Source organism: Phocoena sinus, chromosome 15 (assembly GCF_008692025.1).
Source record: "Phocoena sinus isolate mPhoSin1 chromosome 15, mPhoSin1.pri, whole genome shotgun sequence".
Taxonomy (NCBI): Eukaryota; Metazoa; Chordata; class Mammalia; order Artiodactyla; family Phocoenidae; genus Phocoena; species Phocoena sinus.
In genome coordinates, this window is record NC_045777.1 from 15,200,667 (window position 1) to 15,225,542 (window position 24,876).

At 47.8% G+C, this 24,876-nt stretch overlaps 2 protein-coding genes across 2 annotated transcripts; one reads left to right on the forward strand and one right to left on the reverse strand.

Annotated features, from left to right (window-relative positions):
• The first annotated feature begins 5,238 nt into the window (after positions 1-5,238).
• On the forward strand, positions 5,239-8,049 carry LOC116740911 (colostrum trypsin inhibitor-like). The gene is made up of 3 exons (XM_032607002.1): positions 5,239-5,322; positions 7,195-7,410; positions 7,908-8,049. Exons 1-3 carry the CDS (start codon positions 5,247-5,249, stop codon positions 7,928-7,930), a joined length of 315 nt encoding a protein of 104 aa, XP_032462893.1. The 5' UTR covers positions 5,239-5,246; the 3' UTR covers positions 7,931-8,049.
• Positions 8,050-12,039: 3,990 nt separating this feature from the next.
• Positions 12,040-24,146, reverse strand: PIGT (phosphatidylinositol glycan anchor biosynthesis class T). The gene is given in 15 exon segments (XM_032606635.1): positions 12,040-12,711; positions 13,374-13,457; positions 13,574-13,739; positions 18,660-18,860; positions 19,555-19,720; positions 19,829-19,858; positions 19,860-19,901; positions 19,903-19,928; positions 20,037-20,124; positions 20,653-20,739; positions 20,894-20,994; positions 21,298-21,425; positions 23,206-23,383; positions 23,936-23,959; positions 23,962-24,146. Coding segments are annotated over 15 exon segments (1,734 nt in total). The 5' UTR covers positions 24,122-24,146; the 3' UTR covers positions 12,040-12,458.
• Positions 24,147-24,876: the final 730 nt, after the last annotated feature.

The following is a 24,876-nucleotide window of genomic DNA, read 5'->3' on the forward strand; positions in this document are numbered from 1 at the left end:
TACCCTTCCCCCTCCCCGTGTCCTCAAGTCCATTCTCTATGCCTGCGTCTTTATTCCTGTCCTGACCCTAGGTTCTTCAGAAACATAAAATAGTCTTTAAAATAAAGAATGTTACAAGAGACAAGGAAGTACACTACATAATGATCAAGGGATCAATCCAGAAAGATATACCATTATAAATATATATGCACCACATACGAGCACCTCATACATACGGCAAATGCTAACACTATAAAAGAGGAAATTGACAATAGTAGGGGACTTTAACACCTCACTTACACCAATGGACAGATCATCCAAAATGAAAAAGAATAATGAAAAGAAGCTTTAAATGACACAATAGACCAAGATAGATTTAATTGGTAGTTATAGACATTCCATCCGAAAACAGCAGATGACACTTTCTTCTCAAGTGGACACAGAACATTCTCCAGGATACATCACACCTTGGGTCACAAGTGAGCCTCGGTGAATTTAAGAAAATTGAAATCATATCAAGCATCTTTTCCAACTGCAACGCTATGACATTAGAAATAAATTACAGGGGAAAAAAACGTAAAAAAACAAAAAATTTTTAAAAAATTGTTTTAATTTAAAAAGAAAAGTGCTAAATTCCTTAACTTGGGATATCTGGTTTTCTTTCATATACAATAATCTTTTGACATTCAGACTACCTGCCCTTTGTTGGAAAACTTCCTCTATATATCCTGGCTCCCCGCTCACCTCCTCAGAGCAGTTCTCTCACGGTTACTTGAGATGCTGCCTCCCGGGCTTGAAGTTCTAAAAATTTCCTCCGAATAAAACAACTCTCAACTTTTAGGTTGCACACTTTTTTCAGTCGACAATGGACTAGCCTCATTTCTCCCCCAGCCTGTGGAGGAGAGGTGAGCCGGGACTTACCTCTGGCTCGGCTCTTGTGTTTACCGCCCGGGGTGCCAGCCACCAGGGTAACCAGGAGGACGAGAAGCGGGTCAGAGAGGCAGAGCCGCTCATGTTCGTGGCCTTGCAGGGGCTGACAGAGCTTTTCATATCCCAGCTGAGGGGTGGGATCAGGTAATGAGGAGGGGAGTGAGGAAGGGGTGGAGCTGGGGTAAGTGCTGTTCATGCTTCACCTCCCACGTAATCAGCTTCCTGCCTCTGCCTGCTGAGGCCAAAATGCCCAGTAAGAGCGCTTCTCAGACTTGACTCTGCCTGTGGGTCTTGTGGAAGTAAATACACATTCTGATTCCCCAGGTCTGGGTGACGCCTGAGAAGCTGCATTCCTAACAGGCTCACCGTCACAGGTGTGTCCCCAGCCCCAGTTTCCCCTCCTATAAGATGGTCCACAGGACCACAATTTGATAGCAAGCCTGGAGGAGACTCACCGGGGTGGAGGAGAAGGGTAGCAGGCGCAGAGAAAAGCTGCCTTTCCCACGCACCTTGGGAAGTAGAGCAGAGAAGCCAAGGTCGGGAAGAGCTGAATCTCAGGAAGCCCCGCATTCTCTCCCACTAACCTGCACCTCTTCCTAATTCTCTGCCTTCACCTTAATTCGTTGCAATGATCGCACACTGGTGGCCTGTGACAAGTACAAGTCACTGGACTTCTTTTGTAAAAACAAACGTGAGTCTCCCTCCATTCCCCGAGGATGAGATGATTGATTAGATCCCCATCCCCTTCTCCTTCACTCAGGATGGCATATAAGCCTCAGCTGCCTGTCTTTGGGTCCCGTGTCTTTGGGGATGCTCTACCTATGAAATTTGGTTTTCTCCTGTTCATCTGTCTTATGTCTAGTTTGTCTTACCAAAACCAGCCAAGGAACCTAGAAGGGAAACAGGAGAAGGTTTCCTCCCCAACAACAGTAGGAGGACCTGGGTTTGGCAAATTACTTAGTGTTCCTGGGCCTTGGTGCCCTCATCTGTAAAACGGGATTGTTTATAAAATCAACCCCATTTCTTTGGGATGCTGTGAACGCATTTGAGACTAAGAGAATGCTCAGCTCTGTGCCCCTGGGCGGTAAATACTCAAAGATTCAGGGCTCCTCTTGTGATCATCAACATGACACCCAACTCCCAGTAGGAACGTCTGGATCTGATCTCAGGCCTGTGTTGAAATAAATATCTAGACCCAAGATGTCTGGGGTGCCATGTCACGCACGTTGAAACTTAATTCTGTGTTCTTGTAAATGATCTACAGTTCTTTGGACCCTTGGGGATGGAGACTGCTCACTTCATGAAGTGTTAAGTTTGGTGTCACCTGAACTGTCTCTTTAATCATTTTAGACAAGGGAAATGCCTGCTTTCCCTTTGGAGTCTGGGGCTTCCCTGAGGTCAGCTGTGCAGGCAGTATATACCTGCATGCCTGACCACAGTAAAAAACCCAAGACTCCCAGACAGGAGTGAGGTCCCCTGGTTGGCAACACCTCGGATGTGTTGGGCTGAGGGAATCAAGCAGAAGCTTGTGCCGTGTTCCTCTAGCTTTCACCCCACGCACTTTCCCCATTTGGTGATTCTACTCTGCAGCCATTTGATATAAACTCAAGTATAACACCTTGTGTCCTGTGAGTCCTTTTATGAATTAAAACCTGAGTGTGGTCTTGTGAACTCCAAACACAAGTAGTCTTGCTGTAGCAGAAAATAGTTGAGGCGCCCCATTATGTTAGACCTTATTCAGCCCTTATTCTTTCCACCCATTCCACCTGTCTCCTACAGATGTTTTCTCCCCCTCTCTTTCTTGCTTAATTGCACTCTGAAAACGACTGCCCTCTAGCTAAGGTTGCACTGTGCGCCTGATGTTTACTTCTCCATGACAACACTCCGGAACACTCCTCTCCCTTGTGAGCATTCTTCATTCCAAAAAGGTCACGGAACGATAATCTCGAGGACCACCAGAACCTATTCTGGAACCACGTGACGCCAGCCCTAATGATCTCAATGTCTCCAGGAGGAAAGAAGGATGCAAACTACATCAGCCCTGATCCTTATCTACAGCCCTATTTTCCACCCTGAAACTGTAAGACCCTTTTCTACTTCCCAGGAAGCGGGGCACAGCCTTGAGTGTGTTAGCCTGCTGTGGCCCCCTTTGCCTGGCAAAGTAATGAAGCTACTCCTTTCTACTCCTCCAAGGCTCTGTCTCCGGGTTTCTATTCTGTACTGGTGAAGAGAGGCTGGGTTTTCCGCAACAGTTTCCGTTGTTTATTTCCAAGTAGAAACTATATCCATAGAAGGTAAATAACTTGCCTGAGGTCACACAGATAGTGAATAGCAAAGCTGGAATTTGAATTCCTCTGTCTCCAATGGTGAGGTTTTTAACACTACTGAAGCACAAGTGAAGATAATCTAACATAACTGATGTCTCATATAGAAAACTCAATAATTGGAAAAGACACTTTATTTCAAGATGTAATACAAGGCAATTTCCCTTACAAAAATCTGTAGATTGGAAAAAAGCATTCCGTGTTCCAGTACAAAAAAAAATGATGCAGAATGATACCAAAATATGTTATCTCAAGGATAAGCAAAGAGGTCTTCAAGCTTTCAGGTAGGAAAAAAGTCACCCCAAGGGAGAAAAACATTCAGGCCACTTCATAGCGACACTCCATGGCAGAATTCAGTGGAACCATGTCCACAATTGTTCTGGGAAAAGAAAGTCTCATCCAGGATTTTTTTATCCCATCAAATTGTCCTTGAAATATAAAGGCAATATGCAAAAATTCAGAGAAAAAAATACCTGTAAACCCTTTGTTTTTTAGAATTATTATTTTTTTATCTACCTAACAAAATGTTTATGAGGATAACTTGAAGTAAAGATACTATTTCACGTGGTGGATTTTCACTGTCCACTATGGTAGCCACTAGCCACACGTGGCTACTGAGGCACAGGAAATACGAATAGTATGAATCAGGATGCGCCTCAAGTGCAAAAATATACTCAGATTCCAAAGACTTAGTACGAAGAAAAAGTAAAATATCATATTAGTCTTTATTACATGTTGATTATATGTTGAAATTATACTATTTTGGATCTATTGAGTTAAACAAACTATTATTAAAACTAGTTTTACTTCTTTCTTTTTAATCTTTAAAATGCTGCTGCTAAAAAAAAAAGCTGGCTAATTCCTTGGCGGTCCAGTGGTTAAGACTCAGTGCTTTCACTGCCGTGGGCCCGGGTTCAATCCCTGGTTGGGGAATTAAGAACCCACAAGCTGGGACTTCCCTGGTGGCGCAGTGGTTAAGAATCCGCCTGCCAATGCAGGGGACATAGGTTTGAGCCCTGGGCCAGGAAGATCCCACATGCTGTGGAGCAACTATGCTCGTACGCCACAACTACTGAGCCTGTGCTCTAGAGCCCGCGAGCCACAACAACTGAGCCCATGTGCCACAACTACTGAAGCCCGTGTGCCTAGAGCCTGTGCTCTGCAATAAGAGAAGCCACCACAATGAGAAGCTGACGCACCACAACGAAGAGTAGCCCCCGCTCGCCACAACTAGAGAAGCCTGCGCGCAGCAACAAAGACCCATCGCAGCCAAAAATAAATGAATAAGTGAAACTTATAACAACAACGAAGATCCCACAGGCTATGCAGTGTGGGGAAAAAAATGCTGCTACTAGAAAATTTAAAATTCTCTTTGTGGCCTGCATCATATTTCTGCTGCACAGCACTATGGTAGAATCTGTGGGGAGCGATTTTGCCTTTTGTTTATGCTATTCAGTATAGCTTGATCTTTAAAAAATAAATATCATGATTTCTATGAAACAATACACTCCTTATCCCAAAATTAAATAAATAAGCCAATGAACAAAGAGCTATGTTCTCTCTCCTGGATGTTGAGACACTAGCTGGGAGGCTCTGGATAGGAACCAATAATAACAGAATGGAGAATAGATGTGCTGAGCCCTTAGGGACCATGTGGTCTAGCCCACCTGTCTTACAGATAGGGAAAACCGAGGCCCCCAAAGGTCCCTTTTCAGTCCAAGGTCACAGAGACTCGAGTCTGCAGTACACGAGGCTGGGACTGCGTTCCGGATGCTACAGAAGCACCGTCTTGGGACTTGCTCAATAGCCATGAAGAGCCCATCCAAGGCCAGTGGCACAGCCTCCAGGTAAGAAGTCCAGTTCTTCCAGCCCACACCCCTTGCCCAGGGTGCTTCCTATTCCAAGTAATGAAAAGCGAGCACTTCCCTCAGCCCTGGGGAAGAGGACCCCTTCTCCTGCTGATATAAGCTCCCGCCTCCTAGCCTCAGCCCAGAACAAGCAGCTACTCACACCATGAAGCTCAGCCGCCTCCTTGCCCTTTGCCTCACCCTCTGCCTGGTGGGCTTGGCCAGCTCAGGAAAGACCTCAGGTGAGCTGAGGGGTTGGGAAAAGGGTCCCTGAGATCATAGCCTATGGGGTGTGAGGATGCTGGATCCAAGAGGCCACCTGGTCACTTCCCCCTCAGGAGGAAACCAGGGCCTAGGTATGGGAAGGGGCTCCCATGGGGTCACCTTCTGGTCTCAGGAAAATGTGGGACCAGACCTCCCCGGTGTCTATGTGACATCTTCACCAAACTCTAATTTTTCTTAAAAAGCAATACACATGTTTGTGTTAAAGACAAACCATATGTAAATGTATGAAGTTTTAAAAAGTGGGTCCCCTGTTTTACATAGCACCAACAATCTTGCTCTCCAGAATCCTACTCCCTAGAATTCTTAAGCAAGAAAATAAATGTTCATACTGCTTTGAAAATGAGGCCAGATTCTCAAACTTGGCTGCACACTGAAGTCCCCTGAGGAGTCTCTGGGTCCCACACTCAGAAATTCTGATTTGATTGGTCTGGGATGAAGCCTAGGCATTGGGACATTTTTTTAAAGTTCCCCAAGAGATCCTAATATTCTAACCAAGATTGAGAACTGCTGCCTAACAGAAGGTCTCGCATTCCCTTCCTAGAATGGCCTCTTCCCTATTCTGGGTTAAGTTTCTCCCAGTATATTCAGCATGGTCAGTGTCATACGCAGTGAAGATTCACAAAATATTTTCGGTAGAGGTGAGTTGACCCATGTGCTTATTTGTTTGAGGGATGCTGTCCTTATTAGGGAAAGTGTAATTATCAAAGTGGAGTTTGTTGCATCCCATAAAAAGTCCTGAGTGTCCAAGGCTAATGGTTGAGGGAGGGTGTGTGTGATAAATTCCTTTGTGTGATAACTGGACCTAGATGTAGTTAGGAGCTAAAATAACAAGTGATTCAGTAAAAGAGGCCAGTTTCCTTATTTGCTGATTACTCATGGATATTTAAGATTACTTAATGTAAGTATCTTTTTCCTAGTTATAAAAAATACTTGTTCACTGGCATTCAAATGATACTAAAAAGAATTTTTAGGGAATTCCCTGGTAGTCCAGTGGTTAGGACTTGGCACTTTCACTGCCATGAGCCCGGGTTCCGTCCTGATCAGGGAAGTAAGATCCGCAAGCCACATGGCACAGCCAAAAAAAAAATTTTTTAGAAGATAAAAATCCCTTCAAATTCTACCACCCAGAGATAACTACTCTAAATATATTGGTGAACAACTTTCATGTCATCATTCTACCGGTTTATACATATATTTTACATCCACAGATCATACCAGATCTCCTAATTTGTAATTTGGTTTTTTTATTCAACCAAAGTTATGGACCTCTCCCCATGCTGATGCGTATAGATCAACACTGTGCTTTTGTTTTCTGGCCACACCGTGCAGCATGCGGGATTTAACTTCCCCAGCGCCCCTGCAGTGGAAGTCAGAGTCTTAACCACTGGACCACCAAGGAAGTCCCAACACTATGCTTTTTAGTGACTGCATAATGGCCCATGGATCCCCTGTTGGTGAACATTTACCTACTTTCCAAATTATAATTCTTTGCAATTATAAACAAAGCTACAACAAACATCTTGATGTCAAGTTATGAGAGGCTATAGGACACAGCACTTGGGATTTGAAATTGGATCTGGGTTTAAATCCCAAGCCTCTCTCAATTTACAGGTCTTATGATTTTGGGGGAATTACCAAACCTCTCCGAGCCTCAGTTTCTTCATATGTGAAGTGGGGACAGTAATATCCTCTCCATTAGGTTAAATAATGGCAAGTATAGCAAACACCTAGGAGGGCACTTGGTGTAGAATAAATGCTGGGGGGAAAATACTCATCAGTTCTTTAAAAGGACACATAAGTGACAATCCTGTTCTTCCTTTACCTTGCAGCCAATCTTCAGCAAGAGGCTTCCCAGGAGTTGCTCCAAACTCCCCCTGCCCTCTGCCAGCTCCCCGCAGTGAGGGGCCCTTGCAAAGCCTCTTTGCACCGATACTTCTACAACTCTACATCCATTGAGTGTGAGCCCTTTACCTATGGTGGTTGTCAGGGCAATGCCAACAATTTTGAGACCACAGAGATCTGTGTGAGGGTCTGCAAACCCCCTGGTGAGTCCTCTGATGGAAACAGGAGTAATGGAGGTGACAGCATGCTGGGCATGTGAAGGGAGGTGGTGTTGGCGAGGACGCTGGCAGTGATTCAGATGATCATGTAAATATGGAAGTTGGTGGTGATGAGAATAATGGGAATAAGAGATGGGTCACCGGGGGCTGGTGATGGTGGTAATGAGGTGTAGACAGTAAGGCTGCGGTGGCATGGATAGTAAAGATGAAAGGAAGCTTGGTTATTGCAGTAAGCCCTTTTAAAATACATGGTGGGGCTGGTACAGGTGAAGACGGCAATGTAACTTTCACAGGGGGGATCCTGTTGACAGAGGTGATGAACGTGATTGTAGCACTGATCACGGTGGGAGGTGACAGAAATGAGGAGGCCCCCAGGTTGGTGGGTGTTGAAGGGGTTGGGTAAGGAGTCCAGCTTGATGGCTCTGGCTCTAGGCCGCCAACAGGCCAGTCAAATAGGGAGCTGGCTGTCATCTCCATTACAGAGACCAAGGTCAAGAGCAGCTGAAGGTGATACCTGCACGTTCCCAGGCCTTGACCGAAAGCTGGCTCGGCTGCCATTCCTGCGCAGAGGCCCTGCTCTGAGCCCATCCTGTAACCCTCCGGGACTGAGTCAATAAAGTGTTCAAAGTTGATGTGACCTGAAGCCTTCCTACAAGGGCCCTGGGCCTGTCCTCCAAAACTGCTCACAGCCATAGGGGCAATCAAACCTGCATCACCCCCACCCCTAACCTCCTTCAGACCCACATTACCCTGTGTCCCCCAGAATGAAGATGAGGACAGAGGACACAAGTTCCCCTATCGCCAGGGGTCCTCATGCAAGCCAGACTGAATGGAAATTTGGGGACCTTGAGTGTCTGTCCCTAGATCCTGGCCTACTGCTCTTTCCTGCCCGGGGCTGCAGGATGAGCCAGAAGGTTCTTCCTGTCCAGCAGGAACCATGGCCTGGAGGAGTGTGGAGAGGGGCCAGCTGGAATCTTGGCCAGCTAGGGTTGCACTCTGCTCTCCACCCAGAGGGATACTGGAAAGATGAAATTTATACATATTTTTAAAATTGTGGTAAAATACATACAACATGAAATTTACCATTTTAACCATTTCTAAGTGTACAACTTAGTGGCATTATGTATACTCACGCTCTTGTGCTAACATGACCACCACCCACCTCCAGAACTTTTTCATCTTCCCAAACTGAAACTTGTACCCATTAAAAATTAACTCCGGGCTTCCCTGGTGGCGCAGTGGTTGAGAGTCCGCCTGCCGATGCAGGGGACATGGGTTCGTGCCCTGGTCTGGGAGGATCCCACATGCTGTGGAGCTGCTGGGCCCGTGAGCCATGGCCGCTGAGCCTGTGCTCCGCAACGGGAGAGGCCACAACAGCGAGAGGCCCGCGTACCGCCAAAAAAAAAAAAAAAAAAAAAAAAACAACAACAAAAAAAAAATTAACTCCTCTTTCCCCCTCCCTGCAATCCTTGGACACCACCGCTCTAATTTCCGTCTCTGTGAGTTTGCTCTAGGAACCTCATCGAAGTGGAATCACACAGTATTTGTCCTTTCGTGACTCGCTCGTTTCACCTAGCATCATCCATGTTGTAGCCTGTATCAAAATTTCCTTCCTTTTTTGTTCTTTTTGTTTGTTTTTGTTTTGTTTTCGCTGCTCCGCACAGCATGAAGGATCTTAGTTCCCCAACCAGGGAATGAACCTGTGCCCCCTGCAGTGGAAGCACGGAGTCCTAACCACTGGACCGCCAGGGAATTCCCAAAAGTTCCTTCCTTTTAAAGACTAAATAATCTTCCACTCTTATATACATTTTTGAAAACCAGACAGGTCTGCCTGACCACCATGCCCACCACCCCCTGTAACTGTCTCCTCCTGTCCTGCGTCTAATCTAACCACTTCCTCTTGCTGAAAGGGAAACTGTTGCCCAAAGTCAAAGAGCAATACTAGGAGCCAGAACCTGGAATCCCTAGGCTAGATCCCTGTCCTGGTGATGTCACTGGTACCCTTGGTGTGCCCTTCCCACCTCCATCCCCTTCAGATATCCTATTGCCCAGGAGCCAATCTAGATCATGTGAAATCACATCAGGAAGGACATGCTGAGTAGCCAGCCTTGCCCCAGGCTCAAAGTGGGAACCCAAAGTTTAATGGACCGGGACTTCCCTGGTGGTCCAGTGGTTAAGACTTCGCCTTCCAATGCAGGGGGTGAGGGTTTGATCCCTGGTCTGGGAGCTGATATCCCACATGTCTCACGGCCACAAAACCAAAACATAAAACAGAAGCAATACTGTAACAAATTCAATAAAGACTAAAAAAAAAAAAAAAAATGGTCCGCATCAAAAAAAAATCTTAAAAAAAAAAAGTTGAATAGACCCTTGGGCTTTATCAAAGGCCTGAAATACTTAAATAGACATGAGTACATATATGTTTGAGACAAAGGGCATGTTTTTCTCTTTATTTCCCCTCTCTCTTTCGTGTTCTGAACTGTTACCAGAGACTGAGCTCTGGATAAGAGTGAGGGTAGCCTTAACGACATGCCAGGCATTGTTCCAGACACTGCAGTACAAAAGACAAATCCTGGCCCTTATAGAGAGTAATCGTTAATAAACAAGATAAGTAAGACACACAGCATGTTAGATGGTGGTGAGGGCTACAGAGGAAAACAAGATAGGCAAGTGGTGAGCTGGTAGCTGGAGCAGCAATTTGAAATCGGGTTGGCCAGGAAGACCTCATGAATAACTTGATGGTGGAGGTGGTGGAGAGGAGTTGGATTCTGCATTTGTTTTGAAGGGAGAGCAAACAGATTTATTGACAGAGCACAGTGGGGAATGAAAAGAAGGATCAAGGATGAGTCAAGGTTTCTGGCCTGGACAACTGGAATGATGAGAGCTGCCATTAGCAAAGATGAGCTGACGATGGGTGAGCATGTTTAGGGTGGGGGTGGAGATTATCAGAAGTTTGGTTTTGGGGATATTGAATTTGAGATGCCTTTAGACATCCAAGTGGAGATGGCAAGTAGGCAGCTGGGTAAATGAATGTGGAATTCAGGGAGGCGGTCTAGACTAAAGATATGGGGTGCTGTCTGTACACAGATTACATAAGACATGGTAGTGGAGGGCATTTCTAGGTGCTGACTTGGCTGGGGGTATAAAAGACAGCTAGGCCACAACTCTGTGCTCTTCTGACTTGGCAGACACCCTGCTCCATGCAGGCAGCCAAGACTTCCCTTATCTACCCACCTGCATTCTTATCTCACTTACACCCTGCATATTTACTGCTTGGAAGTAAACTTGAGTAAAAGCATCTTGACCCAGTTGCTTTTGCCCATGGTATGGACTAGCTCACTCACATCACCTCCCTTCCTAGACACACACACACACACAGTTGTTTGTATGTTCTAGAGGCTCTTGGAAAACCTTCAGAGGTAACCTGAACAGCCCCATCTATGTTAGCTGTACAGACATGACCAATCCTACTGTGTTAAAGACTGCACTCATACTTGTGGGGTTTCTAGAAAGCCCCTCACCCTACCCATCCCTACCTCTAGACTCCAGACCCCAAGCCAGAATAGCCCACACCCATTCATACATTTACGTCTGTTGACTGAGCACTTACAACTTGTCCTGAGTGCAGTCAGGTCCAGATGGAGGACAGCCCCTGTGCCTCCAGGAAGCTCCTAGTCTAATGGAAGTTAAAGGACAGTAACAGCCAGGGTGATAAGGAACATGAAAGCTAAGTCCAAGGAAGGGAGGGGCACACAGCAGCTCGGTGTATCAGGGAAGACTTCCTGGAGGAAGCAACATCTCACCTGGTTTTGTAAGTCAGAGTGAACCTAGCAGTTGGGGGGGGCATGTGGTTGGTGGAGCAGGGCATTCTGTTTGATGGGCAATCCACCAAACCACTATGATGGGAGAACTGGGGGAGGGAGGGGCAGACCACAAGTAGCTTATACAGTTGATGCCAAGTGTGTCAGAAGAAGAGACAGACGATGGGGGCGGGGCAGACATCTGCCTAAGGACTTGTTTTACAGGAATCCAGGGTTACATGACCAGGAGAGGTAGGCAGGGGTGGGCTTCAAAGCCTGTGGGTAGTCTAAGGACCACCTGCAACAGAAGCTCCAGAGGAGCCTGATAAAAACATAGAAACTCAAAGTCTGGGCTACACCCAGAACGACTGAATTCACAGGGTCTGGACCCAGGAATCTGTGCTATTTCACTGGAGCCCCAGGTGATTCTAACACACGGTCTGGTTGGAAAGCCACCACACAGATTTCTTCCGTCACTCCGGCCCTACCCTTGGTGACAGGGGACTGGTTCTCAGGGCTCCTAAAAGGCGCCGGATGATTCATTTTCACCGTCACAGAAATGTTGATGTAAAACACTCCCAGCCAAACCCAGGGAGCTCTGGGAATTACACTCAGACATGGTGGGCGGGGAGGGAAGCAGGAGACTGAGAAGGAATTTCTGGCAGGGGTGGGAGGAGGGAGGGGAATTTTATTTGGTTGGTTGGTTGTTTCTTTGGTGGGGAGGAGGGGATGGGGTAGGAGGTCCTGTTCAGGTACCCAGCAAACACGCCCTAGTCCCCAGCTCTTCCCAGGCCTCAGGGACAGGAGGCAAAGAACCAAGGAAATAGGCACTTTTTATTCCACACCCAGTGAACTCCACCTACCGCACAATACGAATTCCTCAGCACATCCTATTATCCAGGCCGCCGTATAACAGAACTTTCTGCAGTGATGGAAACATCTGTCCTCGCTGCCCAGTACTGCAGCTGCCGATCACTTTTGGTTACCGAGCACTTGAAATGGGGCTAGTACGGCTGAGGAAGTACACTTTCAATTTCAATTAATTTCAATTCAAACACACATCTGGCTAGTGGCTACTGTCCTGATAGCACCACTTGAGGCCCTGGCCCAATCCAGGGGTCAGCTTGGTTCAAAAACTGCCTCGTGGGAGGGCACGCGGCAGAAGCAGCCCTGGGGGTCAGTCACCACCCACCTCGGAGGGAAGCAGCAGCCCAGCTGTGAGGAGGGCACGCCTCAGAGCGGGGGGACGCCTCGGGCGCGCCGGATGAGGTTGGCCAGCCGCCTGGCCAGGCCGCCCTTGCTGGGCTCCTCAATCTGGAAGGTTCGGGTGAGGAGGTTGTAGAAGGAGCCGTAGCACACGGCCACCACTGTGCACGTGAGGCAGATGACGTTGTAGGGCATGCTGAAGTCCGGCGTGGGCAGGCTCACCAGCAGTGGCTCCGTGTAGAGCCGCATGAAGTAGCTGGAGCTGTCGGAGGCTGGGAAGCTGGGGGTTGGGAGGGAGAGGTGAGGCTGGACCGGCTGCTACCCCGCGCCGTCTTGCCACCCCCTCCTCGGACCGCACTGGGCCAGTCTTGGCAGTAAGGGTTTTCAAAGCCTTCTTAGCCTCAAAGCCTTTTAAAGCTCAACACAGAAATCTGATCACAGGAGAGCAGCTCCGGTGCTGAGGGAGAGGGAAGGGGCCCTGCCTTCACTTGGCTGCCTTTTCCTTAGCCTTCTGGTCTCAGCCTAAAGGCCATCTCCTCAAAGCAGCCTTCCTGAATGACCCACCAGACTACTCCCCAGTGACCCTAGCAGCTCCCCTCTAGACTGAGCCCAAGAAGGGCAGGGGCAAGTCTGTTTTTGTTTACCGTGGTACACACGGTGCTCTCTGAAGTACCTGGCATCTGATAAGCGCTCAATTAAATATTTGTTAAGGGAAATAATGAGTAAACTTGGGCTATACGTACTGCGCTTCTCACCTATTGATTCTCCTAGAAGCTCTTTAGGATCATTCCATAAAGGTTGTACAAATATTAGAGACCACTTGGGTTTTAATTAGGACTGAGGGAACCTACTCATTACTTTGGAAGAGGCAGCATCTAGCCCCAGCCCAGCCCGCAGGAACCTGATCCTCTGTGCTGGTGTCACGGCTGAGGTCACACTTACAGGGTGTTGAAGAGGGGACTCTCTTCCCAGTCCACGGGTTGGGCGGTCACCTCGCTGGGCACGAGGGCACTGAGGACAGATGGGCTGCAGAGAAGCAGACAGATATTCTGTGAGCCGTGTTCCTCACGGCTCCTCCATCAAGGGTAAGTGGCAGAGAGGGTGGGTCAGGAGGGTGGGGGCAGCAGGTCGGGGGAGCCCACCTGACGTAGAAGCCGTGGTTGGGGTCCGGGGTGTACTCAGTCCACTTAAGCAGCGCCCGCTCAAACTGGATGGAGACCTTGGTGACCGAGCTGGCCGGTAGCTGAATCAGCATCTCCAGGAGGTGGGGCTGCATCCGGTCCTGGGCAGGCTGGTAGTGGATGTAACCTGGGGGAGAGGTAGGGGCCACCCATAGCTCTTTTTTTGTTAGTTAGTTAGTTAGTTAGTTATGGCTGCATTGGATCTGTGTTGCTGTGCGCAGGCTTTCTCTAGCTGTAGTGAGCGGGGGCTACTCTTCATTGCGGTGCGTGGCCTTCTCATTGAGGTGGCTTCTCTTATTGCGGAGCACGGGCTCTAGGCGCGTGGGCTCGTGGGCTCTACAGCGCAGGCTCAGTAGTTGTGGCGCACGGGCTTAGCTGCTCCGCGGCATGTGGGATCTTCCCGGACCAGGGCTCGAACCTGTGTCCCCTGCATTGGCAGGTGGATTCATAACCACTGCGCCACCAGGGAAATCCCACCCATGGCTCTTTCCTGGGCTCAGACTACCTGCACCTCTCATCCCTACCTACCAAGGCCTTGGGGCCTGGATCGGGGTGCCCAGAAGGAGGGCTTTGGATCACAGAAGCCAGGCAGGCTCACAGGAGGGAGGAGGATCGCAGAAAAGGGAAAAGGTGTTTCCAGGGCAGCCGCCATCCCAGGACGTGTTCAACCTAATCCATCTTCACATCATGAAAACTGGGCCACCAGACATCAGGTGCCTCACGTGATGCAAAAGGCAGTCCACAGAACCACCTGGGAAGTTTTCTTGCTAAAAATATAAGACCTGAATCTAATCAAATTTCTAAATCTAACCACTGATACTCAAGAATACACAAGGGACAGGAACATGTTAAACACGGGCAAATCCAGAATGTAGAACATCCTATACAACAAATGACCCAGTTTTGCCAACAAATAAATTAAAAAAAAAAAAAAAAAAAGCCTGGGAACTGTTTTATAGGTTAAAGGAGATTTAAGAGTACCACACTAATCAAGACGTGAATAACAAGGGAAATGGGGGTGAGGGGGAGTGTATACGGGAGCCCTGTACTTTCTGCTCAACTTCTCTATAAACCTAAAACCTAAAAGTCTATTACCTTAAAAAAAGAGAGGGAGAGAAACTTAAGAGCATATCAAGCAAATGTTTTGCCAACAAATAAATTAAAAAAAAAAAAAAAAAAAGCCTGGGAACTGTTTTATAGGTTAAAGGAGATTTAAGAGTACCACACTAATCAAGACGTGAATAACAAAGGAAATGGGGGTGAGGGGGGAGTGTATACGGGAGCCCTGTACTTTCTGCTCAACTTCTCTATAAACCTAAAACCTAAAAGTCTATTACCTTAAAAAAGAGAGGGAGAGAAACTTAAGAGCATATCAAGCAAATGTAATGTGACGAGGTTACTTTGGTCCAATTCAAACAAACCAACTATAAAATTATTTTCAAGAACACTGGGGAAACAGGAGTGACAATGATAGATTATATATTTGTGTACTTTAGTATTTAAAGGTGAATTGATACAATGTCTAGAATTTAAGATACTCGAGCAGAAACATAACCAAACCAAAAAATAAATAAATAAAGGGAGAGATGAAACAAAAAAGACGGGAAGCTGTGGAACAGATAGAGAGCTCAGAAATGAACCCACACATATATGGGCAATTAATCTATGACAAAGGAGGCAAGGATATACAATGAGGAAAAGACAGCCCCTTCAATAAATGGTATTGGTAAAACTAGATAGCTACATGCAAAAGAATCAAACTGGACTACTTTCTCACACCATATACAAAAAAAACCTCAAAATGGATTAAAGACTTAAATGTAAACCTGAAATGATAAAACTTCTAGAAGAAAACATAGGCAGTATGCTCTTTGACCTGGCAATATTTTGAGGGGTATGTCTCCTCGGGCAAGGAAAACAAAAGCAAAATAAACAAATGAGGTTACGTTAAATTAAAAAGCTTTTGCACAGCAAAGGAAACTATCAACAAAATGAAAAGACAGCCTACTGAATGGGAAAGGTATTTGCAAATGATATATCTGATACAGGGTTAATATGCAAACTATACAAAGAACACATACAACTCAACGTAAAAAAAAAACACCTAAAAATTACAAACTGGGCAGAGGACCTGAAACAGACATTTTCCAAAGAAGACATACAGATGGCCAACAGGCACACAAAAAAATGTTCAACATCACTGATCATCAGGGGAAATGCAAATCAAAACCACAATGAGATTATCACCTCACACCTGTCAGAATGGCCTGTCATCAAAAAGACAGCAAACAGGGACTTCCCTGGTGGCACAGTCGTTAAGAATCCACCTGTCAATGCAGGGGACATGGGTTCGAGCCCTGGTCTGGGAAGATCCTACGTGCTGTGGAACGACTAAGCCTGTGCACCACAACTACTGAGCCTGTGCTCTAGAGCCCACAAGCCACAACTACTGAGCCCAGGTGCCACAACTACTGAAGCCTGTGACCCACAACAACTGAGACCGCAAGCCACAACTACTGAGCCCGTAAGCCACAGCTACTGAAGCCCATGTGCCTAGAGTCCATGCTCCGCAACAAGAGAAGCCACCGCAATGAGAAGCCTGTGCACTGCAATGAAAAGTAGCCCCCACTTACCACAACTAGAGAAAAGCCTGTGTGCAGCCACAAAGACCCAACGCAGACAAAAAAAAAAAACAAACAAAAAAAAACGACAACAAATGACAAGTGTTGGTGAGTATATGGAGAAAAGGGAACCCTGGTGCACTGCGTTGGGAACGTAAATTGGTGTAGCCACTATGGAAAACAGCAGGGAGAGTCCTCAAAAAATTAAAAATAGAACTACCATACAATCCAGCAATTCCACTCATGGGTATTTATCTGAAGAAAATGAAAACATTAATTCAAAAAGATATATGCACCCCAACGTTTACTGAAACATTATTCACAATAGCCAAGATATGGAAACAACATACGTGCCCATTGATAGACAAATGGATAAAGAAGATGTGGTACATATAAACAATGGAATATTAGCCATAAAAAAGAAGGAAATCTCGACATTTGCAACAACATGGAAGGACCTAGAGGATCTTATGCTAAGTGAGATAAATCAGACAAAGACAAATACTGTATGATATCACTTATATGTGGACTCTAAAAAATAAAAACAAATGAACGAACATAACCAAACAGAAACAGTCAGAGATACAGAGAACAAACAGGTGGTTGCCAGAGGTGGGGGGGGGGGGGGGGGTGGGGGGCAAGGAGAGAAATAGGTGAGGGAGAGTAAGAGGTACAAATTTTCAGTTGCAAAATAAATGAATCACAGGTGTGAAATGCACAGTGTGGGGAATATAGTCAATAACTACGTATAATATTTGTATGGTGACAGATGGTAACTAGACTTATCGTGACGGTCATTTTGAAATGTACAGAAACACTGAATCACTATGTTATGCACCAGGAACTAACATAGTGTTATAGGTCAATTATACTTCAAAAATGAACAAAAAAGGGGGACTTCCCTGGTGGTCCAGTGGCTAAGGCTCCGTGCTCCCAATGCAGGGGGCCCGGGTTCCATCCCTGGTCAGGGAACTAGACCCCACATGCCGCAACTAAGAGTTCGCATGCCGCAACTAAAGGTCCTGCATGCCGCAATGAAGATCCCGCACACGGCAACAAAGATCCCGCGTGCCGCAACTAAGACCCACTGCAGCCAAATAAATAAATAAATAAATTTTAAAAATAAAGAAATAAACGAACTCATAGAAAAAGAGATCAGATTTGTGGTTACTAGAGGTGAGGGGTAGGGGGAAGGGGAATTGGATGAAGGCAGTCAAAAGGCACAATCTTCGAGTTCTAAGATAAGAATTAGGGATGTCATGTACCACGTGATAAATATAATAGGCACTGTTGTACATTATGTATGAAAGCTGTTATGAGTAAATCCTAAGAGTCCTCATCACAAGGAAAAAACAATTTTTTTTCTATTTCTTTAATTCTGTATCTGTACAAGATGGTGGGTGTTCACTAAACTTACTGTGGTCATCATTTCATGATAGATGTAAGTTAAATGAGTATGCTGAACACCTTGAACTTATAATGTGCTATATGTCAATTATATCTCAATAAAACTGGAAGAAAGACATCAACAACAACAACAAACAAAAAATAGTATATGAAGCTGGAGACTGCTGAGGCTGGATAATGGGTACATGGGGGGTTCATTACACTATTCCATTTGGGTATGCGTTTGAAATTTTCCAGAGCGAACGGTTAAAAAAACAAAAGAAACAAACAAAAAACCCAAAAACCCTACAAAATACATTGGTAGGATATTCGAAGTAGAGATTTTGAAGGTGGTACAGATAGTGGGGCTGAAAATAAGTAAAACTATTAACCACAGGCTTGAAAATATGGGAAACAACAGAGGGGTTTAGAGAAGATTGTAAGTCTAGCTGTTTGGGATGTGCTGTAACCTCTTCCTAGGAAGTCGTCTTCTGTATTACTAGTCTCCCTCCACTCCAAACGAAAACAAGTGCTTTTGTGCTATGCCTGGCATCTCTTAGAAAGCACTCAGTAAATATTAACTCCTCCTTAGAAAAATAATAGAAAATAAAAACAAATTTTAAAAATCACACCTCTTTACCCCACCCGAGGAAGCCAAACCATCTATTCCAGCTGTTATCTTCTTTGTTTCCAGTACTCTGTTTTTCTTGCTAATCCATTCTCCACCTGAAAGAGCCTATGAATCATCAGAAAACAAAAACTTGTGCCCAGAGCACCAGGAAGCAAGCGAAAAAGACATGGAAACTCCTGCCCTTATCAAGTCCTATTAAGAGTCACCAGAACTATGTGGTTTAACTCTTTTGGCTTTATAAATACTTCCAGATCTGGCATTGGTGAGGTCACCCTTTCCATTTCTCGAACTATTCCTAACTCGTGATGCCTGTGTAGACTGCCGAGGCACTTCCGGAATGACGCTGAGAACTGAGGCTTTGGGGGACCTGGAGGGGAGGTGGGGGGCTGGGTCGGGACTTGGCACTTACTTGGTTTGTTCTCCTTGCCCTTGGAGGTGATGGTGAGGGTGTGCACGTACAGCCGCAGGTACCAGGGCACAGTGTCCAGCAACAGCACAGGGAAGGCCCGGTACGGGTGGGTGTTATACAGCAGCGTGCTCAGCTCCCCGTTGTGCAGCCCGTAGCCGCTCACGTACCGCTGGGCGTACAGGAAGGGCGTGGGTGGGGCCTCTGTTCAGAGAAAAGTCAACAGTTAACCACTCCTTTAAAAAAATAAAAAAATAAAAAAAATAAAAAGCATCACTCCCCACCTTCACTCCCTGGGCCAGGTTCAGAGTCTCAAGCCAGGGAGGGGAGGGGGTAATGCTTTGCCATCAGAACTGGAAACCTGCATTCTGGAACCATCCCTGGCTTCCCCAACCCACAGCAATGATAACAGAATTACTAATATTTACTAAGTACTTATACAGGCCGAGCTCTGTGCCCCTTCCAACCCAAACCAAGTGCTCCTCACGATATTTCACACTTTTCCTTGGTAACACTGAACATAATCACAATTGTTTGATGCCTGCTTCAACTATCAGATGTTAATGTTGCTCGAAAGCAGGGTACTTCTGTCTTCAAAAAAAATTTTGTTGACTGAATGAATGAATGCATGATTGACCTCCATGTTTTCCATTAATTACCTCACCTGATCCGCTAGGTATTACTGTCCCCGCTTTCAAGACGAGGCAGTAAGGTTAGGAACTTGCCAAGGGCACAGAGCTTAGAAGAGGTGGAGTTAGAATCAGGACGTCTGACTCAAGAGTTCTGGGTCTAAACACAAGCCTGTTACCTCGTGGTGAAGAGGGCAGGACTGTGAGTCTCCCCACGAGCTGAACCCTCTGTAGCCTATGGGGGCTGCGGCCGCCCACCTCCCACCCACCATTCCCTGGGGGTCTCTTCCACTTGAGCTGGAGGTTGAGGCTGCGCGAGTTGTTGATCACGGCCGTGTCCAGCAGGTCGTAGACGGCATAGGTCTTCCGGGTGCCCAGAACGACGTCCTGGTACGTGGTGAGCGGGGGCGGGTACACCTCCAATGTCTCATTGTCCTGGGGACACAACGGCAGGGCTGAGAAGCGAGCGGAGGGGCAGGCTGGCCTTGGGGGCTGCGGGGGGGGGGGGGCGATGTGTGTGGCTGGAGGCCTTAGTCTTAGTACCTGGCTATAGTTGGTGACGTCCACATAGACTTCGGCTCTCCGAAGCCAGGGGGCAGGGTTCTGTGAGGGTTCGGGGAGAACATCCGAAAGAGGGACCAATCTGAGGAGCAGAGAGAGGGGTTGAGCTGGGGCGGGACTTGGCCTGCTCCACGTAGATGGGGGGGGGCGGGCAGTGGGTGGGCAGAGATGGGCTGCCAAGGTAGCTTACCTTGCTTCCCCTGCCCCGTGACGAAGGCATCAAATACAACGGAAAGGGTCTGCCTCAGCTCCCAGGAGATGCTGGCACAGCGTGCATCCTACCACGAGGGCCAGAAGGCAGCAGTGAGGACCTGCCACTCCCCCAGCCGCACAGCCCCAGGGACTACTACCCGGACTCAGTCCCTTGTCCATTCTGTAACCTCCCCATCCATCAATTTGCTACCATCCACTACCGAGCACTTGCCCTCGTGCCGGCAGCTTTACGCGCATCACTGGGATGAACCATCGCCGACAACCAGAGGAACTGATACTACTATTATTCTCATTTGACAGATGAGAAAACCAGGGAAATAAAATGACTCACTCAAGGCCAAGTCAGCTGGTGAGTGGCTGAGCTAGCAGCTGCACCCACACGGCTATCACTCTTAACCACGACGAAGACTGAGTGAATGCTTGCCAGGCAACCGCTCGGTTTCCGTGGTGCGTGGCCAGTGCCCTGATTCATCATCATCACATCTCCCACTGACTACTGGCTCAGCCCTCGGTAGACACTGGGCTATGTGCTTTACCTGCACCTTCTTTCAGAGCCCCTGGATGGCCCCCATTGCCTGCTCCCCGTGACTTACTCTGCAAACAGGGCGGATATGCACTGCCTGGGAGTGGTAGCTCGTGTGAAACAGGCGATCGGCCTTCAGCAGCACAGAGAGGCCTGCCTGGAGGAGGTGGCAAGAGAGAAAATGTCAGTACCCCACACGGCAGGGCACCCGGGCATGGGGCCGAGGTTATCTGTCAGGCAGTGAGGGGGCATCTGCCGACTGCATCCACTCTCTGGGGCTCCCACCTACATTGAGGCCCCTCTGGCCTCACCTTGGAACTGCAGGGCAAGAGCTTCTTCCACGGGGTGAGGTTCTCAGTGCAGACGACCTCCCGAGGCAGCACCGCATAGCGCAGGAAGGAGTGATCTGTGCCTGAGAGATGGAAGCCTGTCTGGGGAGGCTCTCGGGGTGCCCCTCCTCAGGACCCACACATACTCTCTAGCACCACCGCCCTAACAGTGTCAGCTCAGGGGGAAGCGGGGAGGACACGCCCCTTCCTTTAGGAGAAGGCAATGCGGAGACAGCAGAGTCTCGGGAAAACCTTCCTCTGGCGCCTGCACACCCAGGGGATTTATGACCTGGCCCCGCTGAGGAAGAAGGAAGCAGAGGGGAAAGGAGGCAAAGGCTTGGGTAGGAGGAACAGGAAGAAGGAAAGGGCCACGGAGGCTGTCTCACCATTGGCCAGCCCCAGGGGTTTGAAGGAGGCGCTGGGCGTGACTGTGTTGGTGGAGTCAATGAAGTTGAGAGAGGCGCAGAAGATCCCCGAGAGGACGTTACTGAGCTCCTTCCAGGACTTATCCACACTAAACGGAGACACAAACCCATTCACTGTCCCGGGGCTGCGTCTGCTTCCTCCCTCAAAGCCTGCAGCTGGCTGCCAAGCCATGAGGCCAGCTAGCTGCTGGAGCCGGAACTGCCCCGTTCAGCCTGCTTCCTGGGTCTCCCCAATCAGCCCCTTCTTCCTCACTCCCCTCTGGACACCCCTGCATCCCCAGAGGCCTCTGCTTGGGTGGTTCCTCCTCCCACCTAGTAATGCCCTCCTAACTCCTCCCTGCTCCCCTTCGAAGAGGTTCCCTCCTCCAGGAAGCCTTGCCGCCCTCCTCAACCACAGCCTCCTCCTGGGCTGCTGCAGTTCTGACTATCCGAGCCTCTCACCAGGGTCCTCCTGGGAAATGGCTGGGTGGCAACAGTATCTCGTCCTAAGCATCTTTTCTCCTCAACTAGGCTGTGAGCAACCTGAGGACAGGGAGCAAGTCTGGGTCACCCACGTACCTCCCACAATGCTATGCAAAACGCCCCACACGCCAGAGGCTGAGATCAGCTCACTGATCCAACCTGAGGTGTGCTCAGCTGGGCAAAACGACATACTTCCCTGTGAATACCCTGGGTGAGTCCTGGTTCTACGCTCAGGGGTGGGAAGTCTTACATCTACAGAGGCTCACTGAGCAAGGGAAAACAAGCATTCTAGGACCCCACAGAACATCAATTACATTAGACTTTTTTCTTAGAGAAATACCAAAACAGATTTGCTCTTTATACTAATAACAGAATAAAACTAGAATTCTGAACATCACCTCCATATTATAGGTAATTATGAGGGGAGACAGTGACAGCAGAGCAGTTGGGACAAAAGGCAAAGAAGCCAGGGTTCAGACAAGAGAGGAAGCCTTGGCTACTGTGGGGTTTGCTCCTCATCTGACATCACCTTAGAGCCGTCCTGGGGGTTTCAACAGTCCTCTGTTCAGAGCTTTCCAATTGCTCCAGTCCTTAGGCCTCAAATAAAGATTGCAAACTGGAAGCCTGAAAGCTCCACCCAAACCATAGCCACATTTCATTTGACGAGCACAACATTAACCCATGTGGCATTTCTTAAATTTTTTAATTACTTGCTGATACTTAGACTTGCCAATTTTCACATTAAAATCCAGATTGCTGGTAACTCTTTAAAAATGAGAGTATCTGACGACCCTAGGCCCCTATTCCCACGTGGCAAGAATCCATAGGAGCTGAGTGGCAGCTGTCCTCCCAAGCTCTGCCACAGTCCTCATCACTCCCTATTCTGACTCCAATTTTTTTTTTTTTAATTATACACGTGCTACTGATTTCCCATAGTCGGATTAAGAGGATGCTGTGGTCCAACCACAGTGCCTAACCACCCCCCTCCGCCCTGCAAATAAAAGCAATTTTTCTAATACAGAGATCTGGTGTCTTGTAGGCCAATTCTAGCCCACATATATTTTGTTTGGCCCTTGTGGCATTTGTTATTATTATGTGAATGAATGTCTTTTAAAAGGCTAATCCAGTTTGCCACAGCTTCCTACTGCCTTACATCTAAGTAAGCTTCACGTATTTCTTATCTGCCTCTGTAGATATACACATGCGCTACCCTCAGGTCTGGAAGTATTAGGGGAAGGAAGTATATTCAGCCAAGTAAAGAATGCCACTACGTCATAATATTTCTTACTTCCAACGCCATATTTACCCCCATGGAACTGCTGCCCCCAAAGGCAGTAGCAGGAGGACAACACTTGCCCTGCCATGTTCCCACCACGGCCTGCCACAGGCCTCAAGGTGGGCACTCACTCAGTGACGGTGTCTTGGAACCAGGCCCACAGCTCTGCACCTGATGGGGCCTGCAAGAAGGGTGTCCCCCAGTATCGAGTCCTCCAGAAGCCTTGGGTTAAGGACAGGTGCAGCTCCCGTAGAGAATACTTGGAGATCAACTGCCCCAGTGCTTTGGGGAAGAGCCTATAATGAGATACTGGAGAAGGAGGTGCAGGTGAGTGATGATCCTGGAGGGAGGGTTCTCAGCCACCCCAAAGAGACAATACACCCCAGTTCTGGGGTCAGAGGAATCTAGATTCCTGACCAGAACTCAGTCACTTACAAGCGATGTGATCTTGGACAGGTGCCTTACCTCTCTATACCTCCAATTTCTTCCTTGTAACCATTCACAAAACTTATCACCGTGCCCAGCACCCACGATAAACCGTAACCGTCAATAGCATCAACATCAGTGTTGTCAACAGAGGGTTTTAGCTAAATGTTTAGAGTGGCAGCCTGGAGCTGCGGAGAGAGCACTGGACTAGAAGTCAGGAAGAGTCCACTGCCCCTCTCCGGGCTCAGTTTCTTCACTGGTATAACGGGATTCTTCAAAACTATCCCATCCTTCTGCAAGGACCATCTTTGTCAGGCCCCAAGCCCAGGGACCAGAACCTCACCCAGGGATCAGTCCTCGCCCCCAAGGCTAGCCTCCAACCCCACTCCAGCAGGTGCCACAGATATCTTTCTCCCGTCAGTGTCCTCTTCTCACCTTCTTCCCGCTGCAGCTCCGAATCCAGCGCGTGCGGAACTGGAATGTGGCGGCTACGTCCCCAGAAGGCAGCGGGGTGATGACGAGCTCCTCCCGCAGGCTGTCGCGTGGGGGCTCCGTCTGGCCCCAGACGCCCGGCCCGAGAAGCAGCAGCACCAGCAGAGAAAGCGGCGCTGCCGCCGCCATAGCTGCGGCTGTTTCCGCCTCCCAATGGCCCCGCCCCCGCTAAAGGCCGGCCTCCAATAGGAAGAGCGTCTGATAAGCGACTTCCGGTGCCGTCCCGGAAGCCGGGTGCGGCTACCACAGCGACTGCCAGGATAGGCCTTTGAAGGGCTGCTGGTGTAAAGGGGCGCTGATAGGGCACAAAGGGCAGTGGGCACGTGGCGTGGCTGGGATCTGGATTGAGGACCCCCCTTCCCCACGACAAAGTTCTTAATAATACCGACCGCCATTGTGCCCCGTGATAGTTGAAGAAACAGACTGAAAAAATGTTATTACTTTTGCAAGGAGACACTGCCGGGCTCCTGTCTCCCTGAGCTTCGTGTCTCTATTTGCCCTGTCCTAAGCCTAGACAAGAACTTTACTGCAAAACCCTCAAATAACTCACCCTTTTATTATGAAAAATTTCATAATTTTTCATAATCAAATTTTTTCATGATTTATCACATATCAGCCTCTATCTCCCCCAATTCATCTTATGTTTTGATGCATTTCAAAGAAATTTCAGACATAAGGACACTTCCCCTTAAATAGTTCAGCATGCATACCATTAACTAGAGTTCCATAGTTGTTTACATTTTTCTTTTGGTGTAAAATTTACAATGAAGTGCTCAACTCTGAAGTGCACATTCATTGAGTTCAACAAATGGATACACCTGTGTAACTCTTGTCAAGATATGTTTGGAAAATCCCTGAAAGTTGGCTAATGCCCCTTGCCAGTC

Bases quoted from the DNA above. Each gene is read 5' to 3' on its own strand.
- LOC116740911 (XM_032607002.1), top strand. From the start codon at position 5,247: ATGAAGCTCAGCCGCCTCCTTGCCCTTTGCCTCACCCTCTGCCTGGTG. The intron at 5,323-7,194 runs GTGAGCTGAGGG...TTTACCTTGCAG, and splicing joins CAGCTCAGGAAAGACCTCAG to CCAATCTTCAGCAAGAGGCT. The intron at 7,411-7,907 runs GTGAGTCCTCTG...TCTCCATTACAG, and splicing joins GAGGGTCTGCAAACCCCCTG to AGACCAAGGTCAAGAGCAGC.